The 26,007-nt window shown below is 54.1% G+C and overlaps 1 protein-coding gene and 1 non-coding gene across 3 annotated transcripts in view; both read right to left on the bottom strand.

Annotated features, from left to right (window-relative positions):
- Positions 1–26,007, bottom strand: part of ANO1 (anoctamin 1) — a 205,354-nt gene that overhangs the window by 104,590 nt on the left and 74,757 nt on the right. Inside the window, exons 2-3 of one of the 2 annotated variants that reach the window (XM_055271279.2) lie at positions 9,928–10,100; positions 582–914 (exon numbers count right to left, since the gene is read on the bottom strand). In XM_055271279.2, coding sequence (XP_055127254.2) covers positions 582–914; positions 9,928–10,100 — 506 coding nt within the window. Of the gene's footprint in view, positions 1–581; positions 915–9,927; positions 10,332–26,007 lie in introns of those variants that run through there. The other variant, XM_055271289.2, reaches the window with a different exon arrangement.
- Positions 13,181–13,287, bottom strand: LOC129461133 (U6 spliceosomal RNA). Its single transcript, XR_008650399.1, has one exon. It is a non-coding gene; the product is annotated as a U6 spliceosomal RNA (small nuclear RNA).

Below are 26,007 nucleotides of genomic sequence, written 5' to 3'. Positions count from 1 at the left end.
GGCCAGCCCCTCTCCCAGAGCAGATGTGGCCAGAGGAGCTGGTCGGGGCTCCCCAACGCTGTTCAAAAGCAATTTCTACCCCACCTTAACAAGAGCGGCGTTTTTGTCTGCTGCCCTGTCTTCCTTTTTTTGAGGCAGAGTCTCACTCTTTCGCCAGGCTGGAGTGCAGTGGCGTAATCTCCGCTCACCGCAACCTCCACCTCCCGGGTTCAAGTGATTCTCCTGCCTCAGTCTCCCAAGTAGGGGGGCCACAGACACGTGCCACCATGCCTGGCTAATGTTTGTATTTTTAGTACAGATGGGGTTTCACCATGTTGGCTAGGATGGCCTCAATCTCTTGACCTCGTGATCCACCCCCCTCAGCCTCCCAAAGTGCTGGGATTACAGGTGTGACCCACCACGTCTGGCCCATCTGCCCCTTCTTTAAGAACAGCTTAAAGCTAAAACAAGATACCGGCCTTGCACCCTCTGACTATGGAAGCAGCTGCCCCCCGCTGCCGCCCACGCAGCCCACCCCCACAACAGCGCGCGCTGCCCCCCACGCAGCCCATCCCCACAACAGCGCGCAGTGAGATAGTTACGTCCTCGTCCCGCTCCAGCTCCAGGCCGGCCTCCAGGAGGTTGCCCTCGTACTCCTCCCTGCGGAAGCGCTTGTCATCCTCGTGGTAGTCCATTGGGGGCTCGGCCGAGCCCATGTCCAGTGATGCCCCCTTGCCCGGCAGGGGGTGGTCCTGCTTGACGCTGCGAGCCCCAGAGGGGGTGTCGCTGTGCTGCACCCTCCTGCCCAGGGTCCGGCTGCCCGAGGGCCTCTTGTGATGGTACACCAGGATGTAGTCCACCTTGCGCTGGCCGTCCCTGAAGTATAGGCCATACTTGCACTCGGCATCAGGGTCCACAGATAAGGAGTTCAGCAGCTAAGGGAGGAAGAAAAACACCCATTCACCATCGAGCTGCCGGTTATGGGCCTTCGGAGGGTGCGCTGCTCCCTTCATCCACTCACTCCTCACTCACTCGTTCAACAAACACTCCCTGAGCGCCCTCCACGGGCCAGACACTGTCCTAGGGGCTGAGATACACCCGGGAACACAGCAGAAGACCCTGCCTTCAGGGAGCTGACCTTCGAGAAGGAGGTATTCACTGCTAATCATTCACGAAGGTGCCAAGCTACCTATGGTCCCCCGGAAGCCCTCCTGGTCTATGGAACTAGAGCAGGCTGAGTGCCAGGAACCTCTCTGGCTGCTTGCAAAAAACTATGGTAGGGGATGGTTAATGGGTACAAAAAATAATGAGAAAGAATAAGACCTAGTATTTGATAGTACCACAGGGGACTCTCAGCAATAATAACTTAATTGTACATGGACAAATAACTAAAGGAGCATAACCGGATTGTTTGTAACACACAGGAGAAATGCTTGAGGGGAAAATACCCAATTTTCCATGAGGCGATTATTACGTATTGCATTACCTATACCACAATAGCTCATGTACCCCATAAATATATATACACACACTATGTACCCACCCAAATTAAAAATTAAACGAACAAACAAAATATCCCCCAACAACTACAAAAGCTATGGCAAAAGCTACCAAGTGAATGAGGGCTCCCCACGCACATGAATAGGGGCTGAGGCAGAGCTGAGCTCAGGTTCTGTGCGTGCAAATCTCAATCTCTGATCGCCAGTGTCAGAGGCAGTGCCATGTCAAGGTGGCCACAGGGCCACTAACTAGCCGTGTGTCCAGAGGTGAGGCTTTCACTGTCTTAGTCAGGGCTCTCCCCTAAACAGAGCCTGAGCAGAGGCCAGCGGTGCAAGCGTTTTACTTGGGAGGTGATCTCAGGTGCCAGAGTAGGGTGAAGGGGAGGGAGGCTGACAGGGGTGGGTCAAGGAGCGGCCACTGCTATGTGCAGCTGGGCTCCGTCCTGCTGGGGACCCTCGGAGTGACCTTGAAGGGCGCACCCCACCGCCGGTACCCAGAGGGTGAGGAAGTTGGGTGATCATGTACCCGCTCTGGCCCTTTCTTGGCTGGGGGTCACTCCTGGGGTGTTAATGCCTTCCCCACACGTGGCCTTCAGCAGCGCCTGCACGGTTGATCACCTCTGGGTGCAAAGGAGAGCGAGCCACTGGTATGGATGGGCACCGCTGGTGGGTGCCCTGGGGTGACCAAGGGGGCGGGGTTAGGGCTTCTACAGGGCCTGCCCTGCCTCAGTTTCCTTATTTGTTTGAAGGACTCTAGGGGGCCATGGGAGATAGCAGTGTGGAGCGGTTGGTTTAAAAACCAGATATTCCCACAGTGGCAGTGTGATGGGAACGTTGCTAAAGCCAAGCCTGCATCGCTGGAATTCCCGAGGGGTTTGGCTGGTTATCAAGACAGACAGGTCCATCAGCAATCTGGGTTTCCGAAATAAGAAAAAATAAATAAAGCCATGCTGGGTAGAGCCTAACAGGCAACTCCAAGCTGCTAATGGTCCACAGAACTGCGCCTCATCCCTCGAGCTGGCGGCCTGGTTTCCACCTCAGTTTCCTGCGGCTACGTGAGGACGCTCCCTAGGACACTATCAGTTTCCGAGGGGCATCATCCGAGACGAGGGCCTCCCTGATGGAGTGCAGGGACAGCGTGCTGCGCCAGGCAGGGCCCAAGCACCTGTGGCCTTTGGACTGGAGGGTCTCCCCACGTGGTCACCCAGAGCCCCTGGGCAGCTTCCAGCTGCACCATGGCTCTAAATGGCTGTGCACTGGTCCGGAAAAGGGGCAGGCAGAATCCCTCATTCGAGGCGGGTGGGCTGTATACAACCCAAAGTGTATCAGGGAAGCCGGAGGGTGGAGCCCTCCCCAGACGGCCAGCACTGCAGTGGGGGACAGGGCAAGGGAAGGCCTCGAGTGGATGCTGTCCTTTCTAGTTGTAGGGGAAGGAGAGAGGAGGCTCTGGGCCAGGGCTGCTGGCTGGGGCCTGCCCCATCTTTCATAGGCGTTGATGTCAAGGGTCTAGACTCCTCCACCCCTGGTTAGGGGACAGCTGGGGCCATGTCCCTGGCACCTTGGCCTCTCTGGCCTAGGATGCCTCTCCTGGAAACAGCATTGCTCACCACCTGGGAGGGGCCGGTCAGCATCTGGTGCTGGCAGGAGGCTGAAACTAAGCAACTGACTTCTCTCTACAGTAACACAGGGCCCCGCTGTGCTGGTGGCCTTCAGGAGGACCTGGACTCAGTGTGCATGTCCCACCCAGCTTGCCCTCTGTGACAAAGTCTGAGGGTGCTTAGGGGCCACGACCACGCCCATGTGGGTGGGTGACTTGGGAGGGCTCGGGGGAAGGGTGGGGGAGGGCTGGCTTTTGAGGGCAGTGGGTTCCCATGCCCAGCCCCATGAAGGATGGGGTTCATGGAAGACCCCAGTATCGCAAGTCTGTAGCCAGCATGGGGAGCATGCATTCCTTCTGCAGGAGAAGCACAAAAGAGCTATTCTTCTCAATTTGCCAAGGAGGAAACTGAGGCCCGGCAGGGCAGGAGAGCCCGGGTTACAGCGCAGGTGGGAGGCTGAGCTCAGCCTCAAGTCCCATGTGCACGCCCAAGATGTGGCCCCCCTTAGTGGGAACCGCAACTCAGGGTGACGCTGTTTCTTGGCCCAGGTATGTCATCTCGCTGAGTCCCCACAAGCCGACCCTACGAGGGGGTTACTATAGTTAGGTCTATTTGACCTGGAGGAAACTGAGGCTCCCATGGGTGAGCTGCCCAGCTCAGTGGCCCTGAGTACCAGACTCCTGCTGGCTGACCCCAGTGCAGGACTCTGTCTCTGGTGCTGAGGGGCACGGGGAGAGTGCAGCCATTTAGCAGGCCTCAGTTCTGTCCCAGCCTGGGGCAGTGGTTAAGCAGGGCCAGTACAGACAGCAGATAAGCACAGGCTAGTCGGGAGGTTTGGGCAACACCAGGCCACAGGTATGTCTGGGACAGTGTGGGGCAGCAGGTGAGGCCAGCCCAGGACAGGGCAGTGGCTTCATGGCAGGCCCTGTAGTCAGCCAGACCTGGGTCTACATCTAGGCTTGGCCCCTCTCCAGCTGCAAGGCCTGGGGGGAGGCTCTGGACACTCTGAGCCCCAGGGTCGGTTTCTGCTAAATGCGGAGCGGTGGGAGGCTTCACTGAGGGGATGGTGGTCTCCGCTAAGCTCAGCACACACTAGCCAGAACGTGCCAGGGTGGACGCTCCATCTAATTCTGGGGCCAGGCACCTGGGAGCCATCCCCGTCACCCCGATGGCCACCCAGTGGCAGATACGCCTTCCTCTCAACATCTCAGGGAGGTCAGACAAGGGCAGGGTCACAGGGAGCTGGCGACTAAAGGTGCTTTTCTCTCCCCATAGCTGAGTGGGCAAAAGAGCCCAACCGGAAGCTGCTCTTGGAAGACAGAAGCCCATGCGCAGGGAATGCGCCAGCGCCCAGCAGGTGAACGCGGGGTCTCGAGGGGTCGGAGGGCACACCTGCCTGAGTCCCAGGCATGCCTGAGGGCTTCGGCTTTTCCTCCTCATCTCCTCCCCATACTGCCTTTCCCAGTCTCCTCTCCCCCTCCCCCAGGCCTTCCCCAGTCCCTCCTCCTTGCCTTTGCAGACAGTGTCCCTCCCTGTACGCCCTTTCTGTCCTTCTCAGCCCTTTGTAATTCAACCTGGTTTTCAGGGCACAGCGCAAATCTAGCATCCTCTGGGATCTGAAGGTGGCCAGCCCCTCTGGCCTGTGCAGGTCTCTCTGTGCTGGGACTGCCTCTGAGCCATCTACCCACAAGTTCCTAACTTGCAAATTAGCCCCAAAGCTGGATGGCAGGACCCCGGAGGCCTGGTCAGGGAGTGTCTAGAGATGTGTTAGGACACAGCTCCAACCTGACCTCAGTACACAGGGACTCAGAACCTGGTCGGGGCTCCATAAACACTCCTGGTTGGCAGGGATAATGGTAATAGCAAACAAATCCTTAGAGAAAGGGAGGAAATTCACAGGGATCCCTTCAAGCCAGAAAGCAGGGAAATTACACTAAGGAGTGGCCAAAAATCCTCTACCAAGTTGAAACAGGGAAGGTTACCAGGTTCAATACAAACCCCCACCATCTGTTCACTGGGGCCCTATCAAGGGACACGCCTACCCTCAGGGGCCTGACAGTCTTTGGGAGAGCAGAAACATCATCTAACTTCCCATGCACGGTGGAGGGAGAGACAGCACCAGGGCCTGTCAAGAGTAGGCATCCTCCTACCTGTGTTCAAACACCAGCTCTGCCACTCACCAGCTGTGTGACCCCAGGCACACAGCTTCGTGTTTTTGTCTCTCCATATCCCTAAGACCTACCTCATGTTATATGACCTCCCTCATGGGGTTGCTGGAAGGATGAAACCTGTTAATATATCTTGTAAAGAGTTTACAACAGGGCCTAGCATAGAGTGAACCTTCAACAGAAGTTTGCTCTAATTGGGAACTGAGACACACGCACAAATAAAGAACTAGGGGAGGACAGGGGAAAAAAAATCTTGTGGCCAGAGTGGACCACAAGTGAAAGATGGTAGCAGTGCCAAATCCAGACTTTAAAAAGTTACAAAAGGAGCTGGATGTGATGCTGGGACCAGCAGGAGGCAGCACCAAGCACAGGTGTGGGAGTCCCAGCGCCTGACTCTGTCACTGATTTGCTTTGTGACCCTGGATAAGCTGCTTTGTCTGTTTAGGTATTAGTTTTTAAGGTGTGGGCTCTCTTCCATCTATACTCTAAAGGGCTGGGAGGCTCCCAGGGTCTGGAGAGCAATCCTGAGCTGGGCTTGGAGAGAGTCGGGAGGTGAACGCACAGCAAGGACCAGTGCGGTCGCCACGGTGGCATGTGACTTCATGGTGCCCTTCCACGGAGCAGTGGAGTGGGTGCCTTTCTTGTGTAGAATGGGACAAAAAGGCAAAGATGTAATTGCAGTGGGAGGGATGTGGGTGAGACTTTGTGCATAACTTTCAAATTCGAAGGCCTGGGAAAGCTTCAGAACATTGCTGTTTCTGTATTCTTAAGAAAGGGGCAAGCAACTCCTTGGTGCACCTTTGCTGAGGGTAAGGGGTTTCTTATTCATCTTTTCTTTTGAGACAAATTCTTGCTCTGTCACCCAGGCTGGAGCGCTGTGGTGGGATCTCGGCTCGCTGCAACCTCTACCTTCTGGATTCAAGCAATTCTTGTGCCTCAGCCTCCCAAGTAGCTGGGATTACAGGTGCGCACCACCATGCCTGGTTAATGTTCATAATTTTAGTAAAGATGGGGGTTTCACCATGTTGGCCAGGCTGGTCTTGAACTCTTGACCTCAGGTGATTCACCAGCCTCGGCCTCCCAAGGTGCTGGATTTAGAGGTGTGAGCCATGGCACCCAGCCCTCTTATTCATCTTTTTGATGGTCGGCACTGAATATGTGGTTGCTGAATGAATGAATGCGGGCATGTGTGAATGAACAACAGAGGCTGGGTCTCGTATACTGTGGCTGGCTGTGGCAATCAGATCCAAGGATACAGAAGCTGAGACCCAGTTAGGCCAGCAACTTAAACACCACAACCCCCAACTGGGAGCCTTAGTTTTCTCATCTGTGAGATGCTGACAAAGACATCTGGACTTAGGTCACAGGACTCTTGTGGGGATAAAATGTGATGGATGATCTGAAGGTATTTTGAAGACTTCCTTCTGCATAACTGAAGGAGGTACTCCTGGAAGGTGCCTCCCTAAGGAAGATAGGAAAATGGTGGAAGAGAAATACTTCCCTGAGGCCACATGGGAAAATGTGAAGGACAAAGGTTCCCTTCATAGCAGGAGTGTCCTGGAAGACCTGTCCCAGGCACCATGAATGGCAGCCTATATCTGGTCCACACCTGCCTCTATGAACCCCTTCCTCAAACTCCAAGAAAAGGGCAGAACAGGGGAAGCAATCCTATGTCCTTTAACCTTTAACACTGTCCTGGGACTCCGGGCTTTGGTTTCTTCTGCTGGTCTCTGGAGTTGGTACTCCAGGAACTGAATTCATATCCATATGAAATATCTTGATCACTCAAGGGAATCTACAATGTTCACTTTCTCTGAAAATGGGCTAAATGAAATCAGTGACCTGTAAAATTTCTTTTGGTTTTGAGACTCTTCAAATTATAGTTAAGAAGGGAACATCAGTTTTAAACTTCCCTTGTCTTCTAAAAAAATTTTAAAATCAGATCACTACATATCAATGTATGATTATGGGGCACGCTCCATAATCTACAAGCAGATCATCTCCCACAGCATATAAGCCAAGAAATACTGGGCAGATACCAGCAAATCAGGTATCTCTGGAGTGTCTGGGCTTGTTCGGGGCACACAGATCCCAGGCCACGGACAACCACCAGTTTCAAGGAAGAAAGTAGAAACACTCAAAGATTAACAGAAGGAAACGGAAACAAATTGCATCCAACCGGGCCTCTGGCTTTCACGTCATTTCTTCTTATATCTCATTGCACAGAAACAATGAAGTGATTTCCACCCTTGAACTTGGGAATGAAGAGAGGCAAAAGTCACAGGCTGGGAACTGCAGCCTGAATTGGATGAGCTTATCTTGTGGTTGACTTGTGCATGTATGAGTTGCACGCCTGAGAACAGGATAGGAACTTGTGAAATGCAGCCCACGCCCTCTGGCCCTCGTGTGTACCGAGCAGCCTTCGTTGGGTGACTCAGGGTAATGACTGAGCAACAACTGTTGGCTTGAGTGGTGCCAGGGATGCCCTGGGAGGCTCTCCCTGCCATGCTGCCTGCCCTGCACCAACAGGGCCCTGCTCCATGGCTGCAGCCTCCAGCCTGTCTGGCCACCTACCGGCAGATGCTGCTCCCAGGCTCTGCCTCCCGCAGTGCGCACCTCTGATTCAGCCTTCCAAGCTCACAAAACAAAGTATGTGTAACGGAAGTGTTGTGTGGAACCTAAGACCTGATGGTCTCTTCTGGGCCCAGCTGCCTCTTTGCAGACTTTGTGGCCTTCACCTGGGTTTGCAGGAGGCAGATAGTTTCTGGGTCTGGATAAGCAATGGGTCCTGGAACAAAAACTCTAGAGACCGGGGGCTATTCATGAAAGGCTCCATTTCTTATTGAACATTCAATTCACCATCAGGTCTTGTCCAGTCTACCCCCAGAGCATCCATTTCTCCATCACCTTGGCCACCACTACCATCCCCTGGCTCCTGGCTGGTGTGCCCATGGTCCCACCTTTGGGACTTTGAATATGCAATGTTTTTGAAAGACTCAGTCCCCACCCGTTATGGGTAGAATGAGCTCCTTCTCCAGAATGCTTATTCTTCAGGCAGGCTTTCTGCAGCTACCTGGTCTGTGTCCTGGGCCCTTCCTAACTGTCCTCCCAGCTGATGGGTGACTTGGAGCTGGTCACCTGTCCCTCTGGGCCTCAGTCTCCTTGCCTGTAGTAATAGCACCTACCTCACACATTGTGAGAGTTCAATGAGCTAATAAGACACAGCACTGGCCCAACGCTATGGAATAGTCCCTGTCACTGCCATGGATAACGGGTAACGTTCCATCACCATTTCTTAAGTAAGCTCCAGATGGGCGGAGCCTTCCCTGTCTCATTCTTTGAGGGTGCTCAGGGGTCAGCATGGCCTGGCACATGGCTTTGATCAAATGGCAATCCCTGAGCTCCTCCGGCCAGTCCTGTGAGTCACAGGTAGACTCCCTCTCCATCTACACCTGTTTCCAGTGCTCCTGGCAGCTCTGTGCAATCTCAGTTCCTGAAGAGATGCCCCCAGGCCACCCCCCTCCACTGTGACCCAAGGGGTGCAAGGCCTGACCAAGGCCAGAGTCCCTGCTGTTGCTGGAACAGAGACCCAAAGCAGGAGCTTTGCCCCCGCTTCATTCCCTGCCTCTCTGAGCTCCAGAGACTAGAGGGACAGGCCAGGGCCATCCTCATCCTGCTTGAAGCAGCCCTGCTGGGCCTGACGCCCGGGGAGGGGCCTCGATGGGGTCTGCATGGGAGGAAGGGAGAAGGGAGCTTCTGTCCTTAGGTCCTACAAAGTGCTGCTGAGAGCTTCCCTCACCCCAAGAGGAGATAGCCAGTCCCAGCCGTGTCCTATCCTCTTCCGGCAAACTTTGTCCTTCAAGCCAAACTCTTCCTGGGAGAATTCTGCCCCCCTCCCTAAAACATAGGGTTCCCTAGACCTCTGGGTCTGGCCGTGGGGAGGGTGGTGGGGATATTGGGGACCTCAGGATGGGGTCCCCAACTTACATGACTGGCTTCCAACCAGTGCCCCCACCTGAACCAGGCCTAGGCGCCCAGGGGAGACAGGGGCGAGGGTAGAAAGCAATCTCCAATGATTGACTCCCTGGGCTTTGAGAGTTTCGGTGCCAATGCCAGGGTACCAGGCCCAGTGCCCTGGGCACAATGTGCATTTCTGGCAAGTGAGGACCAGGGGCTCTGGCCCCAGAGGATAGTGAAGCAGTGGGCCCTGGCAGCTACCATCATCGTGGAGTGGCGACAAACTTGGCCTTCACCCAAGACCCCCACCATCACCCTTACCCTGGCTGCCCCAACGGGCACCCCTGGCCGCGAGCCAGGAAGGGAAGGTCCCATCCAGGGCGCCAGCCGTGAGCTCTTGGTTGGGCTCCCAGCTGCAGCCCCGGGCGAGGCGGCTTCGGGGCCGCAGAGCTCCGAGGCCGGGCCATGCCTGGGGGCCCGGCGCTGCGCTGGGCGGAGTGGGCGCCGCGCTCCGAACGCTCAGAGCGCAGGCGGGGCGCACGCACTTGGCCAGGGCCGGCGCGCCCTTCCCGGCACGCACGTGCGCGGGTGGGCGCTGCGAACCCTGCGCAGAGGGTGCGGCCCCCGCCCCAGGGTCCCAGAAGGCCTTGCCGCCGCCCGGTTCCCGCCCTTGCCGAGGCGCAGGTGCGCGGCTCTCCCGCCCGGGTCGCGGCCGCCCGCACTCACCGTGCCCTCGGACGGCAAGTAGCCGATGTCCTCGATGGCGCAGATGTTGATGATGTGGACGCTGCGGTCCTCGGCCGGGAGCGTCGAGTACTTCTCGTTGACCCTCATCGTGGCCGACTGTGCGCGGGGACCGCCGGGCGGCGCGCCCTCCCCATCCACGGCCCCGGCGGCCTCTGCGGGCGGAGACCGCAGCGTTCGCGGCGCGCTCGCAGGGGGCCGGGCCTCCCCGCGCCCAGGCCCGCCGGGGACGTGGCCGCCTCCCACTCCGCCCGCCGCCCTGGCCCTGGCCCGCCCGGCCCGCGCGCTCGGTGCGGGGTGCGCCTGAGCCTCTCGGGGCCGATCGCGCCGCCACCCGGCTGCTGGTCCCGCGGGCCAGCCCGCGCCTGGTCAGGAACTTGGACGCCAGCCGGCCCGCCTTTGCCTTAAAGATATAAGCGCTCTCCGCCCGCCTATGGCAGGGGCGGTGGCCGCGCGGGTCAGATTTTCCGTAGAAATTTAAACACAGGAAGAAAAAGTATTCCATTCCTGCGGGCCCCTCCAAGTTTTATTTTTATCCGGGGAAAGTGCCCCTTTGGATTTTTTGAGGGTTTTCATACCGGGTATGAAAGGGGGGAACTTTCAATAGCCCCACCTGAAATAAAGTCCCCGAGTGGCAGGCGCTTCTGTGGCGGGTCACCTCCGCCTCCGGGGGAGTGAAGCTTCTGAGATTGGAGTCTGGATCTCTGCCCCTTTCTGTCCACCCTGGCAAACTCCTGCTGTCACTCAGCGCTCACCTCCTCCGGGGAGCTTGCCTGGTTCCTGCCGACCCGCCCCCTCCAGCTGCCTGCGCTCCTGGAGGAGTCTCTCCCGGGGCAGTCATCTCTCTGAAGCCCACTGATGTTACCGGTGCCCCCCAGTTTACGGAGCGCTTAGTGTTCTGTGCCCAGGCGCGTGCAGCGTCCCTGATGTAGGGCGTGAGTGTGTATCAACTCATTTAACCCCGCACCTGCAAGGTTGGAATGCGGGTCCTCATTTTTCAGAGGACACCCAGGCTTAGGAAGGCCAAGGACCAGTCCGCATCTTCTGAGGTGGGGCGGGGCTCCTGCAGAGCTTTCTCCACTGCTGGGCAACGCTGTCCCGCTTTCTGGAGGGGCGGGGCGGGGGGGGATGGTGGCTTTAATCTCTCTTACCCCCGGACCTAGCAGGGGTCTGGCACACTGCGGATCTTCAAGACTTCTTCCCTTAAGGAGAATAAGGCAGGTCCCCAGGGGACGGCCACACTCAGGTTAAGACCCAGGGGCCATGCTGGCAACCACATCCAGTGGAAATAAAGTGTCCCTCTGCCTCTCACATCCCATGAGTTCTTCACGGTGTGCATCAGATAGCACCTCCTGCAGGAAGTCCTGCTCCCCTACTGTCCCCACCCAAATATGCAGGCCTTCCTCTCTACCCAAAGAACCTGCCTAAACCTCAACTAGCACTTCATTTATTCCGTCTCATTTTACAGTGGGTTGTCTACCAGGTTCACACAGCCGATGCTCAATAATTGCTTGTTAAATGGCCACTTGGAACATTCAAGGCCTACAGAAGTGATTAGAAAATTGTCCTTCAAGGCCACGATGTCGTCAGCTTGCCATGGTTCCAAGCATGGAACCTGGAGTCAGCTAGGATGGGGTTGGGGAGAAGGGGTGGGGTCTAGCTCCAGCTCTGGCACCTTCCAGCCTTGTGACCTTGTGACCTTGTGCCAGCCTCCTTGGCCTCAGAGCCTCCTGGGCCTCAGAGCCTCCGCCTTCTCATGGGAGTCTTGAGCGTGCCTGAAGTTGCTAGGCTCAGCAATGGTGACTGCTGTCACTACTAATGTCATCTTGTCATGACCTACCCTTTCCTGGTGCCTCAGTGAGACTCCCCCATTTAGGCACAAGTTCGTGACTTCCTTGAACTTGGGGCGGTGCAGGAAGGCTATTTGGTTCTCAGGCTGGTGGTGCCAACGGGCACTGAGTGGCCCTAAAGGACCCTTTGTCTGCACCTTGGACAGCGAGAAAGGGTTTGGAGAAGTGCTCCAGGCTGGCCAAATCCATGCCAGGAACAGTGTTCCACAGCCTCTGCTCCTAAAAGTTCAAGTGTCCAGGGCTGGGAGAATCCCACACGTACATACAGAGGGTTATGTAACTCCATCCACTTATCATTGTTGGTAAACAACCAACATTGTGTAATACTAATGTACTGTCTTTTCAAATTTAGTTCGAGTGCCAAAAGACCTTCCAGAGCTCTATGAGGTGCAGTTTGCAGAAAAAAAAAAGAAAAAAAAAGAGTAAAAATATACTTGGCTGAATCTGGACACACTGGTGTTCCCAAAGGTTTGGGAAGTGACACTTCTGGCCTGAGAGGGCTCTGGGGCTCGGGGGCTGCCTGCTGGGGGGCCATCTCCTAGGCAAGGTGGCCCCACCTTCTCCCCAACAGCACCCCTTGTGGCTTTACTCAAGAAACAGTGCTTAACCTCTAGTTTCGGTGATTTATACTGTAGCCAGGCTCAAGGCATCTGCTTGCCTGTAAGACCCCACTTTCTTTGCTATTGCCAGTATGTTTCTTTTTTCTCTCCAGTATCCCCACATTCTGTTTCCTCTCACCCCTTCCCCAAGTCTTCCCGGGTGGACAGTGTGGACATGCCACAGCAAGGGCAGAGGAAATGCAGCGTGGCCTCTGTGCAGCAAGGGCCAGAGAGGACCAGTTGTGCCTCCAGGCCTCTCGTGGCCTTCGCCGGGGGTTCATGGGTCTAGGGATTTCAGGGACTGACACAAAGTAAAAACAATAGCCCCCCAAAATAGGAGGGGGAAAAGAATTCCTGTAGCTGGAGATATCTCCCAAGCCAGGACAAGTTTACGGGGTCCCTTTTTGTCCCATAGATGCTTCTCTTCTCTGGTTCCCTGTCTCCGCCTGTGTCCTATGGGTCACTTTGTTGGGATTCTCTCTCCACTCCAGTCACTAACTGCTTACACGTGGGGCCTCTCCATAAACTGTTGCACCCAGTTTTCTTTTTGTCTCAATGATTTTCATCACTAAAAACCCACAGGGACAGATTTTGCGGGCGGGATTAATTCCCTGCTCATGAATTAGTAAAACACCGGTCTAATTCGTCTAGATGGTACATTTTGTTACGGGAAGCTCTGGGCTTCCCGGCTGGCCTGTTTGGCCACAGTGTTGCTCTTCAGTGTCATTTGATGGCATGCGCCAGTTGATACAGGTACAGGTGTCTTTGCTGACTTTTTTTTTTTTTTTTAATATTGAATGCTTCGCGAATTTGCGTGTCATCCTTGCACAGGGGCCATGCTAATCTTCTCTGTATCATTCCAATTTTAGTATATGTGCTGCCGAAGCGAGCACTTTGCGGACATTTTAACAGTCACTGGGGATGCAAGCATCAGGTGACAAGGAGTGCAGACCAACAAGCTGTCAGGAGGGTGGCTTCCTGGTAGGAGGCAGCACAGGGGAGCCCTTTTCAACGGTATTGTATTTCCATCCCGTTGGCATTGCCCACGGGGAAGAATACCTCAGAGCATGGGCCAAGCTGTCTGCAACTCAGTGGGAAGTTGAACAAACCAAACTTTACAAAGGGAGGAAGAACGAGGTGCCCCAAATTATGGAGACGCAGGGACTGGTTACCAAGACCATGGACCGGAACAAGAACCTTGCTCCCCATTAACCAACCGCATGGCCGATTTCCTCTTTTGTAAAGCGAGGCATGAAGTGTCTCCCTTTGGATGGTGGGTGAGGACAAAGAGGCCCAGCGCCTGGCTGTGGTGAGTCCAGGCCAGGGAGGCAAAGGCCTCTTCTAGTAAAGGAGCTCTAGGGTGGGGCACAGTGGATGTCTCAGCACAGTGGATGTGTGGGGCCAGATCATCCTCTGTGGTGGGAGCTGTCTTGTGCAGTGTGGGACATTTTGCAGGCACCCTGGTGACCTCTACCCACCCATGAGATGCCAGCAGCACCCTCTGCCTCCAGCCCCAGTGTGACAACTAAAAATGTTTCTTGATGTTGTCAAATATCCTCCAGGGGACAAAACCAGCCCCAGTTGAGCACCACTGCTCTCAGATTTCTCAGCAGCCCTCACCTGCATGTCACCTGGACCTGGGAGGGCCAGCTTTATCAGTCCCCATTTCACAGGTGTGCACACCTGCAGAGGCGATGTACTTGGCTTAAGATAAGGCAAGAGAGTAAACTAAGCTTTCAGTCTAGTTCTCCTGACCCCCAACCCTCAAACCAGAGCTCACTCCATGAATTAAACATACACCTAGAATTAAAGAGGTGGCAGAAAGGAGACTGAGTTTCTTTTTACAAAATAGAAATACACAGGTGCCCAGGGTTGCCCTCCATTGGTAGAGGTGGTGGCACCCGCACAGCCCAGGTGCACTGAGCCTGCCCTGACCCTCGGTTGGCCCAGTACAAATCTCTGTGTTCAGAGGGGTTTAATAAGTGCTGTTGACTCACGAGCAGCCCAGGGGAGGGAAAGGAGCATGGAAGGAGTGAGCAGTCATGACTCAGGGCCATTGTGAGCGCCAACGGCCACCCGTCCCACTCCCACACCAGCCCCGTGCTGCCGGGCAACCCGCGTAGGACAGAAACAGAGGCCAAACAGGTAAATGATATCACCTCCTAAAAGCAACTTGGGCTATAATTACCCCGGGGAAGACGTGCCTGGGGAATTTACAACTGAGATATGGTGGGCGGGAGACGGGACCACTGTCATTTCCTTCCCTTGCATGATGTCAGTGCCTAAGCAGAGGCCGGCCAACCGCAGCATGACGGCGGGACTCCACGGCCTCGGAAACTGCCGGCCGAAGCTCAGAAACGCAGCCAAAGCGTGAAGTTCTGTCTCGGGGGGGGGGGGGGGGTGCGGGGGGAGGGTGCGGATTTTTTTTTTCCTCCAACAGAATCCATGGACATCCAGTTTCCATAGGAGGGTTTTCAGATTCTTAATGTGTTTTGTGAACCCAAGGCCTGCCTTCTGAGAATCCCAAGAGCTTTAAAGCTCACCCGGGGTAGCTGAGAGCCTGGCCAGGCCATCTCCTCCTGGAAGCATTTCTGGTCCTCAGACGGCATCCCTCACCTCTGCTCCTTCCATCCTCGGATCCAGCCACTCACGTTCCCTTCTGCCCACCATCCTCAGTTTTTCGGGCTTCATTTCTGCACTCTTTACTCTCCTTCCCATCCTTGGCACACTATAGATGTTCCCCATTTATGTTTATTTCTTTAACAAGCAGCCGTGCAGTGCTTACTACAAGCCAGCACTGTGCTAAGCTCTTTACAAATGTTAAGTCGTGCCATTAGGGTGATTACAGCCATCTGCAAGTGCATTCACATGGACGGACGCACCCTCCTGGGTCCTTTCTCATGAGGTGTGGGAAGAAGTGTAGATGAAATCTTAAACAGCTGCTTCCCAGGAGGCTCAGCCTTCCTCCCGAGGATGGTGGGTGCTTTGGCATAGGAAACCCTGCCGAGGGGGACAGGGTCGGACTCCCCGCAGCGGGACAGCACCTGCCCACTCTGCCAAACAGAGCACCTAGCTGCCTGCCACTGGTTCAATTCTTCTTCCTGGGGCTTGAAAGAGTAAAAGTTCCAGATTGCCTGGCAATTTCCTTTCACCAGCATACTTCCCGAGAATAAGGAACTTCCATCTCGCAGAGGCGGGCGGCCTCAGTCTGAGTTTGTGCCACTCCAGAGAGACAAGGCTGACCCTTATGGCTTCCTCTGAGCCCCTGTCCCAATTGCATATTTTCTGCTTAGATACGACGCAGCTTCTGATAGAGAAGGACAGGTCCTGGTCCTCCTGTCCTCTGGCCCGAGGGGCTGAAGGTGACTTGAGGTCCCAAGACGGTGGAGCTGGGACATAGGTTTGCACCCCTGCACTGTTGAGAGTACAAGAACCCCAAGAGAGCCGCTGTCAGCCACAGACTCATCCCTGCACCTTCCACGGGGTGTATGCCAGGCGTGAGCGCACCAAAGCTGCATCCCTCCCCTGGTGTTGGTGACCCGCCCAAGCCCCTGATTTCCCTAAAAGACCCAAGTCTAAGGCCTGAGATGGATCCTAACGTTACAGGCACTGGCTGCAGCAAGCGTCTCACTCTGGGGCGAATCCTCTGGGGCCTCATCACACCTCCCCTCCCCAAAGTCAAGGAAGCCACAGCTCCTGGGCCGACTGTGAGGCTCAGTTATCTTTATAGGAGATCCTGACGCTTTCTTGCGAAACCCTGTGGTTGGAATAAAAGATGTTCCAGAATTTTGTTATGCCATGCATGGCCTTTTCCTTGAACGCTTGCTGTTCACTTCATTGTGCCTTCACGTATGCATCATTTGGTGCAAAACTTCTGTTTTGTGTCAAGGCCTCTGCCAGGTTGGGGGTCTCTGTACTGCAGCCGAGCTCCTGGGCTGCAGGTTTCTCTTGGGGGGATAGTGTGACAACCGTTGGCTGTACACTCCGGGCCCCACGTTTGTGGGAGAAATGAATGGGAAAATGAGCCAGGAGCATCACCAGCAGTGGAGGCATCATCCCAATCCTACACTGGGGAATCAGAACCTTCAAGGCCCTCTGGGTTTGGCGCCGAAGACCTCGTCCTCCTGATGCAACGTTTCTGTACAATAAAGGAGTGCATTACTGGGCCCTGCGGCATGTGCGTCACTGAGATATTCTACTATCTATGCTAACAAGAGTAAAAATAATCAGGGGAAATCAATAATCTATGTTATGTAACTTATTATATAAAGAATATCATTTCAACACGTCCTCAATATGAAAGTTCCTGGCCAGGCATGGTGGCTCACACTTGCAATCCCAGCACTTTGGGAGGCTGAAGTGGAGGATCACTTGAGGCCAGGAGTCAGAGAGCAGCCTGGACAACACAGTCAGATCCGATTTCTAAAGAAGAAAAAAAAAATTAGCCAGGCATGGTGGTGCATGCCTGTAATCCCAGCTACTTGGGAAATTCAGGTGGGAGGATTGCTTAAGCCCAGAAGTTTGAGGCTGCAGCGAGCTATGATTGCACCAATGCACTCCAGCCTGGGTGACAGAGCAAGACCCTGTCTCAAAAAAAATTAAAGAAAAAAAAGTTATTAATCAGACTTTGGACATCCTCTTTTTTCCAACTACATATTTGAAATCTGGTATGTGAATTTTACTTTACGGCATATCTTAGTTCAGAAAAGCCACGTTTCCAGGGCTCAAAGCCACATGTGGGAAGGAGCGACCAGGCTGGGCTGCTTAGCTACAGAGCCTTTTCTTATTATTGAAGGAAAATTATATTGGACGGCTTTTATTTTCTGCTTTGTCATTTCCTCTGTTTTTCTAAGATTTCTGCAGTGACATGAAATAGGTTGATAGGTAGGGAAAGGCTGATATTATTTAAGGCACTGACACACTTTGTAACCTGTGGGCTCATATTGGACCCTTTTACTATTTAAGGAAAAATAGTTGAACAGCTTTTTCTCTGTACAGCACACATGTAGAGAAACCCACCTTTGCCTAAAGGCCAATCACAGCACGTTCCTGAAATATTAGGACAGAGTAGCCTTTAATTACAAAACATATCTGATGACAGAGCTGGTCACACAGGTGTTCAATTGAAGAAGCCGAGAGAGCTCCCTATTTCACACCAGAAAGAGATCCAGGTGGATGCCTGGGGACACCCTCTCAGGGATCCTACCATGTAGTACTCCCAGTACATGGGCGGTCTACCTTGCCAAGTGGAAGACATGAGGTTGGGTAAGAGATCTGAGGCAGGGGCCGACAGCACTGGGGAGCAGGGGACTAACCCAGATGCCCTCCAGGAGCGGTTCTGGGCAGGGGTTCCAGGACTCCACCTTGGCAGGTACCCTTGAAGGAGATGCTCAGGCCCCTTCCCCTGGCTTTTCCAGTGGAGTGAGAGGTTCATTCAGCAACATACTCATTCATTCGCTCAAGTGTTTGTCCACTCATCCACCTGCTTACTCGCCCATTGGCTTGCCCCATTCCCCACTTACTTACCCACTCACCATGCACTCACGATTGATTTATTCACTTGGAGTTTCACTCTGTCGCCCAGGCTGGAGTGCATTGGCATGATCTTGGCTCACTGCAACCTCTGCCTCCTGGATTCAAGCAATTCTCCTGTCTCAGCCTTCCAAGTAGCTGGGATTACAGGCACCCGTCATGGCTAACTTTTGTATTATTAGTAGAGATGGGGTTTCACCATGTTGGTCAGGCTGGTCTTGAACTCCTGACCTCAGGTGACCCGCCCACCTCGGCCTCCCAAAGTGCTGGGATTACAGGTGTAAGCCACTGCGCCCGGCCTCATTCACTCATTCTTTTATACCTCTACCTCCTCAAACCCCTTCCCAACTTTGTATTTCTCCATAGAATCCGCCACCCCTTATCTGCGGAGGAGTTCGCTTCATCATCTTGTTTTCCCTCCGCCTCCCCTCACCCTCCTTGGCTAGAATGGCGGCTTCAGGTGATTTTGTCATAATTTGATGGCTCATTTTCATGCCTGAAAATGACATGAGCCAGAGAGACCTAGAAAGATGCACAGAATCGAGCGAGCTGTCCAACAAAGTTGAGCCCCAAGGCATTGACTCTTAAGACGTAAGGAGGAGACAGTGTGAGACAGAGTGGCCTCTGTGACAGACAGCGGCCGCCTGTCTTTGCAAAATGCATTAATGGCCAACAGCAAATTAATTAAGTCGTTTCAATCCCTTCACTTATGTAGACAAATCCAAAGATCCGTGTCCTATAGAGTTAGTAAGTACATGCATGCACACACTTGCATGCATACACATATGCCAACTTATCCCCCAAGGGTTAAAAATGGACCCGACATGGGACCTCCTCCCCAATGGCATGCATAATCAGTGGTTCTAGTGTCCATCCAGAAGCTCTTCCTGAATACAGATATTTAAGATTTTTAAGCTCATCGCAGCCCGGATCCTCCAAGACACATAGCCATATAGAGCCCAGGGGCCACAGAGCTGCCTGCCCTGCCTCTAACGTAGATTATCGTTTTCCAAAAGCTATTCCCAAGACTCAGTGTCCCTGCCTCTTAAGCAGGAATGATTACATCTGAAATCAGCCTTTCTGGAAAATCAAGTTGGCGTCCCTGCTTCTTAAACATGAACGATTACGTCTGAAATCACGCTTTCTAAACAATCAAGTGTCCCCCTCCCCCTTTAAGCTCATCACAGCCCAGATCCTCCGTGTTAAACAGATCTCAAATCTGTTTAGCTTGGGGACCAAACAGAGTGGGGCTGTTTTCCCTTAAACCCATCAGAGGGAGTTTATTCATCAATTTTCACTCCACTATTTGACTCTCAGCTCAAGCACCTTGAGACGTTCTTGGCCGTCCACTCCTCCATTCCTGTTTCCTCCTAGTTTGATGGAGAAGCCGCCTTTCCTCCAACCTTAGAGGGACCCTTTCAAAGCCACAGCTTCCTTCTGGATCTCTCTGCAGAACACAGTCCCTGGTTCCTTCAAGCCACATCTCAGAAGAGAAAGCCGACCCTCTCCTTGGTCAGGGAGGATGCCAGGGCTCCCTCTTCTTTCCAAAAGGAAACCAGGGGAAAAGAAAAGAACCCCAGCCCATGCTCAGAGACAGCCCCGGGCCCTCTGTGGGTGGATTCATATGGCTTGTTCCATAAGGCAGGGGGACCCTGTGGAGGGGGACATTCTGCCATCAGTGGGGTCCTCAGACATGAAGCCCAGAAAAGACGTGGGCCTGGGCCCCCCTGGCCCTCAGAGCTGGGTGAGTCTGCAGCAGCTGGTGACATTGGGGACCAGCTTGCAGAGAGCATGGTAACAGCCTTCCTTCCCTACTGCTGCCTGTCACAGCCTTGTTTAGCTTGGGGACCAAACAGAGGGGGACAGTTTTCCCTTAGATGACCACTGGGACAGCCCCTATCCCCCTTCCCAGCACTTCAGAACAGTTGGAGGAGTGGGCTGGAGAAAGAGTAGGGGGCGTGCCAGGGAGAGAGCCCCTTATCATGGAGCAGACATAGGCTAATGGCCTCCTCCTCCCAGGAGTTAATTGTATTCTCTTGGGGTGGACTTCACATTTCCTGGGAGCTGTGACCCTCCCTCCCTCCCAGCTCATGTCTCTGAGGCTTCTGCTAAGAAACCACCTTTCCAGGGTCTGCCCTGGCCCCACTCCCAGGCCTTTCCACTGCTTCCCCGCATCTGTTATCTGACAACTTACTATTCTCCCTGCACCAGGAAAGCTGGGACCTTTGTTTTTTTTTTTTTTTCTCTGTATTCTCAGGACCCAGTGGAGTCTGGCACACAGTAGGTATGCAAAGAATCCTTTGAAAGGATGAACAAATGAGCGAATGTCCTTTGTTGGTGTCCACAGATTCTAGCACCCGCCTAGCGGAGGACAATGAAGAGTTTACCCACAGGTCAATTTTTACCCGACTCAACCAACAGCTGCACGGACACTTGCTTCTTAACAGGAGGCTGTGGAATCTTCACAAACAGGTTCTCCCTAGAGGCGAGGATGGAGTTGTCTTAACATTTTCCAGCTGGTGGAGCTGCTGGGGAAAGCTGCTGAGGCCACTGCCACCCGCCACAAAAGCCCCATTGAGAGCCGGGCCTTCTCCAACACGAGGGCTCCTATCCAGGGAGGAGGTGGGCTGGGCTTTTCCGGCAGGAGCGTGCCCCCTCCACAGGGGCAATCAGTGTACTTATTAAGGTCCTCCTACGTGTTAAGCTGTGAGCCCAGGGCACAGACCCGCAGGTGTGGGGCTGATAGTCGGCCAGGAAGTCAGAAATCTGACAGCCACAGAAAAATGCTGAAGGACCAGGGTAGGAAAGGTCACGACTGATTCCGGAAGACTTTGCACAGGGAGTGGCTTCTCAGCTGAATCCTAAAGGGTCACTGGGAATTAGGAAGATGAAGAGGAGGGGTCGACTGTCCCAAGTCGGGGCAGGGGGTCGGGAGGCCTGGAGGGATGGGAAGGCTGGGAAGGGCCTTGGTGCTGCCTGTGCATCCACCAGGTGCCTGCGAGCATCTTCTCAAGGTTGCCGGGCACTGGGGAAGAAGCAGCCAGCAAAACACGCACAGGCTGGATATGGTGGCTCATGCCTGTAGTCCCAGCTCTGGGAGGCTGAGGTGGCTGGATCACTTGAGGTCAAGAGTTCAAGACCAGCCTGGCCAACATGGTGAAACCCCGTCTCTACTAAAAATACAAAAATTAGCCAGGCATGGTAGCAGGCGCCTGTAATCCAAGCTATTCAGGAGACTGAGGCAAGAGAATTGCTTAAACCCAAGGGGCGGAGGTTGCAGTGAGCTGAGATTGCGCCACTGCACTCCAGCCTGGGCAACAGCCAGAGACACCGTCTCAAAAAAAATAAATAAATAAAAACCACGCACTATTCCTTGTCCCCTTGGAGCTGCTGTCCAGAGAGGGAGGGGCAGGCAGACCATCAACAAAACAGAAGTGAATGACATGGCACAAGGGATGCTCAGAGGTGGTTAAACCCCACAGGATAGAGGTGTTTGGATGTGGCTGGAAGGTGGGAAAGGCAGTTTCTCATGGTGGCCAGTATGGACCTTGCTCTGTGGGGGGGCCCTTCACGGCTGCTTGGTATAAGGAAACTTTGGGAAGACTTAGACAACCAGGCTCCATTTTTATGCAAATAAAAGGATTTTTGGTCACGTGAGTTAGGAAAACAGCAGTGCCCGTTATGATCCCTGGACACCCCGGACAGACTGGCCTCCCCGTTTGGGGGTTGCTTTTTCAAGTTTGTTTTGGGCCCCTTTGCATGGGCCCGGGAGTGGGGACAGGCACTTCCTTGGCTGGACTAGCAGCATCCATGGGCCTGGCTGGCAGCATCCGGGCTGGGGCAATGTCCCTCCCGGGGCTGACTGGTCTATGACTGCAGTTAGGTTGTGCCAGGACAGCCTCTGGGGTGCTTTGCTGCACCTTGGAGTTACGGTGATGGGGCTGGCTGCATCCCTGCCGCTGAAGGGGATCTAATCTCCATGGGAGACCGGACATCTCTGCTGTGCCATCATTCAGGGAGGCCAAAGTCAGGGCTGCCACCCACCCCGCCCCCGCCACCAAATCACCAAGGAGAGGAGGACTCCATGTGCACTCAACACATAGCAGGCACTCGGCAAATGTTTGTGGGGGGGATTGTCCCAGGAGACTGTTGGGCAAGGCTGACTCATCTATCAGAATGGAACTTTCTAGAGACTGATGATGGGTGCCAGGCACAGGCCTCTTCCCCCTCTGTCCCTGCAACCCTGCAGGGTGTCTTTGGACAAGTCACGTGGGCTCTGGGACCCCTGTTTCCAACTCAGTCCCAATAAGAAGATAGGCCATCGAGATGTCGAGAGTGGGCCCCGAACACCAAGCATGGGGTCCCTTGGGAATGCAAGCTCAGGGCCTGGGACCCTTAGCGCCCACGAAGGCAGCTCGGCATCTGGCCCTCTACTTGTAATCACTGTTTATTATCACAGCTGTCACAGGTTTGGCCATCTACTCCAGTGACCTCCAAACCTGTCACTCATTCATTCACACAATGGATATTCATTCCTTCATTCTTTCATTCAGTGACACTTCCATGTGCCAGACACAGAGCCGGGGCTGGGTCACGGAATATACAATGCAAACAAGTCCCTGCTCTACTCCCACAGAGCTTACCTTCCAGCGGGGAGGCAGAGCAAAACCAGGAGCCAGAAAGGCAAACAGATGCATACACAGGAATATTAGATGGTGATGACTGCTATGGAGGAAGGAAGAAGGAAGAGGGGTCAGTGGGCTAGCGAGTGTGGGGGCCGGCATGGGGGGACACGATGTGGGTGGCCGTGGAAGGCCCTTCCGAGGAAGTGACATCTGAGCAGAGATCTTCTCCCCAGGAGCCAGCCCTGACAAGACTGGAGAGGAACATCGCAGGCAGCAGCACAGCCAGGTGAAGGCCTTGAGGCTGGGAAGAGTTGTGTGTGCTGGGGACAAGAACTGAGGTCAGCCAGGCTGGGACATCCTCCAACTACGGGGATGACGGGGGACAAGGGCAGAGAGGAAGTTGGGAGGGCCAGGCCTGCAGGGCCTTCAGGCCAGGAAGGCACTGGGATCCTCTGCTGGGAAGAGGGGCTGGAAAGGTGGCCCCCACAGGGGACCGATGCTCTCTGAGCTCTGAGGTCACAGTGATCCTGCAGCTGCTCCTGGGTTCAGTGAGCTGAGGGTAGGGCCCAGGAAACACATTTTAGTCAAGGCTCCCATGTATCTGGTCTGGCACAATCCCGGCAATATGCAAAGCCTCCTCTAATGATGGCTGAATCCAGGAGACCCCAACCCCTGTGATGGAAACCTCGCCACCTCCAGAGGCAGCCGATGACTCCTGGGGCAGCCCCACCCAGCTCAAAGGCAACCTGCTGCACAGAGCCAGCCCCATCCCTAGGCTTGGAGACAAACAGGATTGCTCCTTCATAAGAAAAAAAAAATCAGAGCTACAGAGTCAGCCGTCTTAAAAAGCTCCCTGCATTCTTGCCTTGCCCAGCCAAGCAGCCTCAGTTTCCCCTGCTCCCTGTACCTGGCTTGGCTCCGAGCCACTCTCAACCACGTATTTTTTAAGTCCTTTGTCCCAGATTATGAACGGCATGGAAACCAATCAAGGACTGGGGGTGGCAGCTTGTGTGTGTGACTGCTTGGGCTCTGGAGGGTCCTTCTACGGTCAGCGCCTCCCCATTCCCAACCCCCATTCTTCTGTGATGGCCCCGAATGTCTGTAATGCAGCCCTCAACTTTTCATCTGCCAGTGAGACTCACAGAGCAAATAGCCCAAGGAAAGACAAACCATGGATCAAACTCATAGTAAAGTATAAATGACTTTCTTCTCCCAAATCATTTTGATAGTGAACAGGACAATCAGCATCAGTCCCACAGATGGTGAGGGATGGGAGGAGTGGAGGAAGAGAAGAACTTCCCACGGCAAGGGGAAAGGGAAGAAGGAAGAGGCTTGGAGGAATGGGGACAAGGAAAACCTTTATTTCCTGCTCATCTGGCCTGGACTGAGCCAGCTCTTCCTTACCTGCTGCCCCAAACAGGGAGGCCAGCATAGGCAGAGAGGGGGCCAGCATGTGTCTGATCCCAGGGGCAATATTAAAGTTTGCCTCAGTCCAGGGCGCCCATCTGAAAAATCAGGGCAAAAACAGGACTAAGAACAAAGGAGAAAAAGGTTAAGAGCAAGGGGCCACACAGGAACTGAGAAACGATTTCTCAGCTTAGTGTCTGGCCTTTGGAGACACCTCCCTGCCCATCTGTGTTGCTGGGGTCAGAGAACCCCCACCAGGAGGGTGAGGGGGAGTGAAGAAGAGTGAAGAAGAGACCTGGGGCTCTTCCGGGAGAATATGCATGAGAGCCAGGGGCTGGCTGAGAGGCCACTGGCTTCCAGATGTCTCAGCCTCCGTCAGGCCGGACCTACCCCTGCAGGCCAGGGCTGCAACCCCATCAATGTGATATAGGAAGCCTGAGGGGAGCAGGACAAACTCTGCCTGATATCCTATGAGCTTCCTTCCCTCCATCAGCCATCAATCCCCCAGTACAGCGAAAGGGTCCTCTCAGCCATGCCCAGCCACAGAAACAGCCTCTGTGCCTTGGGAAAAAATGATGTTGGCAGGCTACGCCCCATTCACACTCATGAATCCACTCCAGAAGTCTGAAGAGTTTTTCCCCAGGTAAAAAAGAAAGAGGAATCAAAGAAAAGAAAGGAAGCACAGAAAAAAAAGGAAAGAAAAGTGAGAACAAGAAAAAGAGAGAGCAAGATTCAGAGGCAAGGAAGACCTGAGTCTGGGAAGAGGGCAGGAATGTGCCCTGTGGGGCTGAGGCGCGTCCCTTCATGTCACATCCTGGTGCTGGTCGTGATCTGATTTTGACTCATCCAAAAAATGATCAAAAGAGAGGGAAACAAAGACTAGATATGACCAGTTCTTATTTCTCCAGAACAAACAGGGTTCTGAAGAACTGGGTTCGCGGGACTGGGAATCCCCACCTTCAGAGGATCACAGTGGTCCTCTTAGGGGCTTTTGGCATTTTTGCTACCATGTGTAATGAGGCACCAAGAACATCATAGGTGAGGTACTTGGGGACTGCTCGGCTTCCCAGAAAAGGGCAATGTCCTTGTGGTAAGACTTGGATAAGGCAAAAATTGCTCAGTTAAAATGCTCTTACCATGGTCTCCAGACCACTGTCGGGGGATTGGGATTCTTCTGATAAGATGACAGTTCTGGGCCCGAGGAACTGGAATTCTCCCTGATCTTGCCCTTCTCTACCCCCATCCCATTCTTTCCTCCCCTCCCTGCCCTTTATTCAACAAACATCAATTGATGCAGTAAAAATCATTGTTGGCTGGGTGCGGTGGCTCACGCCTGTAATCCCAGCACTTTGGGAGGCGGAGGCGGACGGATCACGAGGTCAGGAGGTTGAGACCAGCCTGGCCAATATGGTGAAACCCCGTCTCTTCTAAAAAATACAAAAATTAGCTGGGCGTGGTGGCATGTGCCTGTAGTCCCAGCTACTCAGGAGGCTGAGGGAGGAGAATTGCTTGAACCTGGGAGGCAGAGGTTGCAGTGAGCTGAGATTGCACCGCTGTACTCCAGCCTGGGTGACAGAGTGAGACTCTGTCTCAAACAACAACAACAATGACAACAACAACAACAACAAAAAACATAATAGACACATTCTGGTCTATGGCAGTTTCCCCCCCCAGGGAAGTCCAATGTCTTGCCCAATATTTACAGAGTGCTCGTCTAGATAGTCAAGGAGCTTTCACCCAAGGAGCTTTCACCCAAGGAGCTTTCAAATAACCACATTCTAGTACTTCCCACTCAGAGAGATTTTCAACAGTCCCTAATGGGCCCAGAGGACAGGCAGGTTTGGGAACCTGCCCAGTCTCATGGAGGAGAGACATGCACACAGGTGACGGTGATGCCAGAACCTCCTTGCTGAGACAGGCACGGAGCCCATGGTAGTCCAGGGGAGGGGACACTGGGCAAGGGTCCAGAGGAAAAGCAGCTCCTGAACCCTCCCCCAGCTCACCCCAGCATGGTCCGTTCAAAACATGCAGCCCCCATGCACAAAAGTT

This window comes from Symphalangus syndactylus, chromosome 1, assembly GCF_028878055.3.
Source record: "Symphalangus syndactylus isolate Jambi chromosome 1, NHGRI_mSymSyn1-v2.1_pri, whole genome shotgun sequence".
Classification (NCBI taxonomy): Eukaryota; Metazoa; Chordata; class Mammalia; order Primates; family Hylobatidae; genus Symphalangus; species Symphalangus syndactylus.
Note: the sequence above shows the minus strand (reverse complement) of the source record. Positions and strands in the feature narration are given on the sequence as shown.